Here is a 6,319-nt window from a genome sequence, read left to right as displayed (position 1 = left end):
TCTGACGGGCCTCTTCCTGAGATGTTGTGGTTTCACTCTGTTTATCAAGAGCAAAGACGTATCCTTGGCCCACGGAAAATAGATGCCCATTTCTTTGAGACGAGGATGAATTTCACCAAGGATTTCAGAGGCAACCGTGACAGAATATCCTCTTGTAGAACTTGAGTAAGTGATTCGAAACTTGAATCCTCCATTTCTGTTTTTTTTTTTCTTTCTTCTCTAATGATATTATTATGTGTTTGAGATAGAGGACTAACGAACACAAAAGTGATATTTATAGAGAATCTCAGAGTTTGTTACCAGTGTTGTGAGTGGGTGATTACTTGTTGAGTCATAAAACGCGTAATACTTTAATTTATATTTCATGCTTTACATCTAAAATCCAAAAGAAAAAATTTTAATTAGTTCCACACGTTAAAAACTTACTAAAATTATTGGCCAATAACCATAGAGATTATTGGATACCATGCATGAAAGTGACAGATTGTTTTTTCGTCGTACTCGTTTTCATAGTTTAATTCTTCGAATACAAATGAATCTTACGTCAAAATATAGATAAAAAGTTAACCATTTTTGTAAGGATTTCAGCGAGGCAACCGTGACAGAATGTTCAATTGTATATCTTCAGGAAATATTTCGAAACATTTTTTTCGAAATTATATATCTCCATTTTCGTTCTTCTCTAATGGTGTTATTATGTGTATGAGACAAAAACACAGATGTGATATTTTTGTAGAAAGCAGAGTTTGTTACCAACGTTGTGACTTTAGTTTAACTTGTTGAGTTGTAAAACGCGTACATTTTTAGGTTACTTTAATTTATTTCCATGCTTTACATCTAAAACCAGAAATAGAAAATTTAGTTCCACAAATACGTTAAAAACTTACTAAAATTGTTGGCCAATTAGCATAGAGATTATTGGATACCAAGTATGACTTTGACAGATTTTCTTTCATCATACACGTTTTAGTAAAAAAAAAATTGTCAAACGTCAAAAGTTGCTGATATTTATGACAGGGATGACTTAAAAACATTTATTTCATCGTATACATCTTAGTCGTCAATCCAAAAAATCATTTTAGTTATAGAAACACGTTTTACTTTTTTACAGGTTTCCAGTTTTCACTTGGATTCATTGAACATAATTTTGTAGACAGGGAGGTTTCACGTATACGGATTAAAACTTAACTGCACATTCTAAAATTTTTTTTAATTTTTTTTATCATGTTACTCGTTGAGGATTGTTTGGTTTATGTTAGGATTTAAAATTGAAAAAAAGAATGGACTGTTATTATATTATTATTAAATATACTATTTAGATTGTCATTATAGGTTTAAGTACGTACTTCTCGAGATTACCAAGTTCAGCTAAACAATAAAAGAACAATAAACAAAAGCAGAGGATAAAGAGTTAGCAATTGCAAATCCAAACCCAAATCTTTAGCCGCACTTAGGTTCTTTTTGTTACCGATCATTTTTAGGTTCTCCAAAAATCTTGTTTAAAAGAAACTCTTATGACCGCACGGTTTGTTATTGAGGCTGAGATTGTGAGTCATGGTTTTGATAGTGCAACTTTAGATGGCTCGGTCTGAAAACGTTAAGAGAAAGCAATTTTAGAGTATTAGATGTAAATAGGTGATATTTTGAGAGTATCACAAGTCCATAAATTATTTTTATATGGATGAAACAATTAGAATTGGACTGATTAGTATCAGCCCAGTGATATTTTTGATACCAGTATCATCTGACGTGACATCTCTTGATTGGTCGCGTTAGCCACAGGGAAAAAAAACATTAAACAAACATTATAAATAATACTAAAAAATTCTTCTGAAAACGTTAAGAGAAAGCAATTTTAGAGTATTAGGTCGGTGGCTGCTACTCTCTTGGCGTTAAAGATATAATTATAGTTCTTGCAACCATCATGAAATTAATAAACTAAACAAATTGGAAGGAAATCAAGAATTAAACTATTAGACTAAAGAACTTTATGTTTTTCACCCTATTACTTTTTCATATAGGAAGCTTCAATTTTGTTATATAGCATAAAATAAAGATTAACGGCAGTAAAAAAAACGAACAATCCCAATAAGACCACTAGTTCTACTTGAGAGACAACATTATTATTTATCATAATTCATAAGTAAAGATTAACGACAATAGAAAATTAGAAATGATGACTAACAATCCCAATAAGACTTGAGAGACTGAACAATATGCAACCAACGAGTTTCTGATAATCAGTGGACCAACTCGTATTCTTCATATAAGCCAAGTACTATCAACATGATCAAAGAAGGTTCGTACAAAATGATCTTGATCAACCATTCTTTCAATCTCAAATCTTCTGAAGTTCGTTGCGTCTGCATCGGAAAACAACACAAAGAGTTGTTCCCCAATCCAATGGGTGTGGTGCGAAAGCAAGTTCTTTTGTTCCAATGGTAGCTTTGAAATGAAACTCCTTATTATCAAAAGTTTCTTTCCAATGAGAAATCTTAATGCTGTTTCTCTCCCAATTTCCATCAACCTCGTTCCTAACCCACATGTCAGTTACTCCACTGCGGGTCAATCTATAGTACTCACCGTAGTGCATTAAGGCGATATCCCCTTTGTAATTCACCAATCTCCAATGATGAATAAGTTCGACTTCCTTAGGCAACTCAATGACACTAAAATCTTCAGAACTCACGTTGAAGCTCATTACCACAGATTTGTCACTATTGGATTTAGCTCCATAGTACAAAACTCCTCCTTTAAATAGTCCTTCAGTAACTGGTGCATGGTCATGCTTACATATGATCGGTCTCCAAGAAGAAGATTCTTCATCCGATGTCATCGTGTATACCTGATATTCCTTTGTTACTTCATCCGAAACTTGTTATACATACCACCTTGAATACATCCCTAACTTCATCGTATCCGAAAAAACTTAGCACTTAGCAGAGTCACACATTTCAGTTTAAGAGAACGCTAAACAAAAGCAGAGGATTATGATGAATCGCGATAGAAACCGATTATACCCTTTTGCAAATCCGAATCTTTAGCCGCACTTTGTTTTCTATTACTGACCATTACATTTACCATTTTAGCTTCTTCAAAACCGTGTTTGTAAGAAACTCTTGTGACTGCCCGGTTTGTAATTGAGGCTGAGGTCGCGGGTCGTGATCTTGATGGTGCTACTTTACTCGGCGGCTTGAGGCCCAAGACATTATGAAACAAGTCGGTTTCATAAGAAGATTCTAGAGATAATTGTAAGACCTAATCCTAATGTGTTTAAAGTCGGTTTAAGGTCTATATATATAGAGGTACCAAGGTGTGGTAACCCTATGAGTTTTAGAGAGTTTAGAGATTGTGTAAGCTTAGGGTTTTTGAGTTAGTTTTCCTTGAGCAATAAAGAAAAGTGTTCTTTAGATTACATAGTCTTGTTCTTACATCATAGTTTTTGATTCAATAATTGGTATCAGAGCGTGATTGAATCATACTACTTAGGTATACGATACGAAATCAGAACTACAAATGTGTGTGTGATACAAGAATACGTGTTCTTGTACAAAACCTAAAACATGGGAGATATAGTCCCTGTGAAACCTAAAGAGGTCAATTCTTCCTCTATACAATGTCCGATGCTCACTGCTACGAATTATACAGTGTGGACTATGAGGATGAAACCGATGCTTAGAGTAAACAAAGCATGGGAAGCCATCGACCCCGGATCAACTGATGGAGACTTGAATGACTTAGCAAAAGCTCTTCTCTTCCAATCAATACCAGAATCACTAATTTTGCAGGTTGGAGAATATGAAACTGCAAAACAAGTATGGGATGCCATAAAAACAAGAAATCTAGGTGCAGATAGAGTTGAAGAAGCTCGACTTCAAACCCTAATGTCTGACTTTGATCGTCTTAAGATGAAAGAAACAGAGAGTATTGATGAGTTTGCAGGGAAACTCTCAGAAATATCCACCAAAGCTGCAGCCCTAGGAGAGAAAATTAATGAAACAAAGATGGTCAAGAAATTTCTTGGATCTGTACCAAGAAAGAAATACATTCATATTGTAGCCTCACTTGAACAAGTTCTTGATCTCAAGAAAACAGGTTTTGAAGACATAGTAGGGAGACTTAAAACCTATGAAGAAAGAGTTCTTGATGAAGAAGAAGAACCAACAGCTGATCAGGGAAAACTCATGTATGCAAATTATGAGTCACAGTCATACCAAGGTAGCTATGGAGGTGGAAGAGGCAGAGGAGGACGATATCCTCAAGGAGGAAGAGGACGAGGTAGATTTAATAATCAACAAAACGGAAGGCAAGAAAGGGATAAATCTAAAGTAGTTTGCTATAGATGTGACAAGCTGGGTCACTTTGCTTCTAATTGCCCGGATAGATTGCTTAAGCTTCAGGAAGCACAAGAAAACAAAGATGATGAAACACATGAGGCAGAGGAGTTGATGATACATGAAGTGGTCTACTTAAATGAAAAAAATTTCAAGCCAAGAAACTTTGAGACTCAAGAAGATGGGAAAAATGTTTGGTATTTGGATAATGGTGCAAGCAACCATATGTCAGGAAACAGAGAATTCTTTTCAAAACTTGATGAAACAGTCACTGGAAAGGTGAGATTTGGAGATGACTCAAAGATAGACATAAAGGGAAAAGGATCAGTCTGGTTTATTAGCAAGAACAATGACAAGAAAATACTTGCAGATGTATACTTTATACCGGATTTAAAAAGCAATATCATCAGTTTGGGTCAAGCAACTGAATCGGGATGTGATGTTAGGATGAAAGAGGATTATCTTACTGTTCATGATAAAGAAGGAAAGCTTCTGGTAAAAGCTAAAAGATCAAAGAACAGACTTTACAAAGTCTTCATGGAATCTGAGTCTGAAAGATGCCTGCAAGTAAAAGAACTGAGTGAGTCAGCCAAATGGCATGCAAGATTAGGACATATCGGATTAGAAACAATGAAGACAATAATAAAGAAAGAATTGGTTACAGGTTTGCCAATTATTCAAACAGAAAAGGAGACCTGTGTCTCATGTCTACTTGGGAAACAATCTAGGAAAGTATTTCCTCAGGCAACTTCATACAGAGCAAGAACAAAGTTAGAACTTGTGCATGGAGATCTTTGTGGACCCATTACACCATCAACATTAGCCCGGAATAGATATGTCTTCGTATTGATTGATGATCATTCTCGATATATGTGGTCTATACTCTTGAAAGAGAAAAGTGAAGCATTTGAGAAATTTAAAAAGTTCAGAAGATTAGTTGAGCAAGAAACTGGTGCTACTATTAAAACATTCAGAACAGATAGGGGTGGTGAGTTTATATCTCAAGAATTTCAAGCTTACTGTGAAAATGCTGGGATACAGAGACATCTTACTGCACCATACACCCCACAGCAGAATGGAGTCGTAGAAAGACGTAATCGAACTCTTTTAGAAATGACAAGAAGCATTCTTAAGCATATGAATATGCCAAACTACTTATGGGGAGAGGCAGTGAGACATGCCACGTATTTGATAAATCGGGTTGGAACTAGAACATTGATTGCAAAGACACCATATGAAGCTTTCAAGGGAAGAAAACCAAATGTGGAACACCTACGCGTATTTGGCTGCACAGGGTATGCAAAAACAGAAGCTCAACACTTAAGAAAACTTGATGATCGTTCAAAACCACTAGTGCACTTGGGTACGGAACCAGGCACAAAGGCTTATAGGATGCTGGATCCAACTACTCGGAGAATAACAGTGAGTAGGGATGTCATTTTTGACGAAACAAAAGGCTGGAAATGGAGCCATCTGGGAAAAGATACAGGAGAGGAACTTGGAACGTTTAAACTGAGTATGAATGTTGGAGTTTTTGGAAATAATGGTCTTAGAGAAGCCCAAAATACTCAAACTCAAACCACAAATGAGACTAATGAAGTTGAAACTGTTAATGAAGAAAACAGTGAAACAGAGGAAACAGGGGAAAGAGATGAGTGTTGTGAGGAAGAAACAGAGGATACTGAGATCCATGAACAGAACCCAGAGCAAATACAATCACCACCTGCAAGAAGAACCTCACAAAGACAAGTTACAAGACCAAAGTACTTAAACGATTATGTACTGTTGGCTGAGCTTGAAAGTGAACGCCTCTTGTTGGCTTTGGATGAAGAACCATGGGATTATGAGGAAGCAAAAGAAATGATAGAATGGAGAGAAGCCTGTAAAGATGAGATCTCATCAATTACTAAAAATAACACATGGAGCTTAGTTGATCTTCCTAGTGGAGCTAAACCTATAGGACTGAAGTGGGTGTTTAAAATCAA

The 6,319-nt window shown here is 35.8% G+C and overlaps 1 protein-coding gene across 1 annotated transcript; it reads right to left on the bottom strand.

The window, feature by feature from the left end:
• Window positions 1-1,872: 1,872 nt before the first annotated feature.
• Window positions 1,873-2,982, bottom strand: LOC9324873 (putative F-box protein At1g70960). The gene is given in 2 exon segments (XM_021010009.1): window positions 1,873-2,400; window positions 2,402-2,982. Coding segments are annotated over 2 exon segments (573 nt in total). The 5' UTR covers window positions 2,837-2,982; the 3' UTR covers window positions 1,873-2,262.
• Between the last annotated feature and the right edge of the window lie 3,337 nt (window positions 2,983-6,319).

The sequence above is a fragment of the Arabidopsis lyrata genome (genome assembly GCF_000004255.2).
Source record: "Arabidopsis lyrata subsp. lyrata unplaced genomic scaffold ARALYscaffold_2, whole genome shotgun sequence".
Taxonomy (NCBI): Eukaryota; Viridiplantae; Streptophyta; class Magnoliopsida; order Brassicales; family Brassicaceae; genus Arabidopsis; species Arabidopsis lyrata.
The sequence above is the reverse complement of the archived record's forward strand: the minus strand, read 5'-3'. Positions and strand labels throughout refer to the sequence as shown.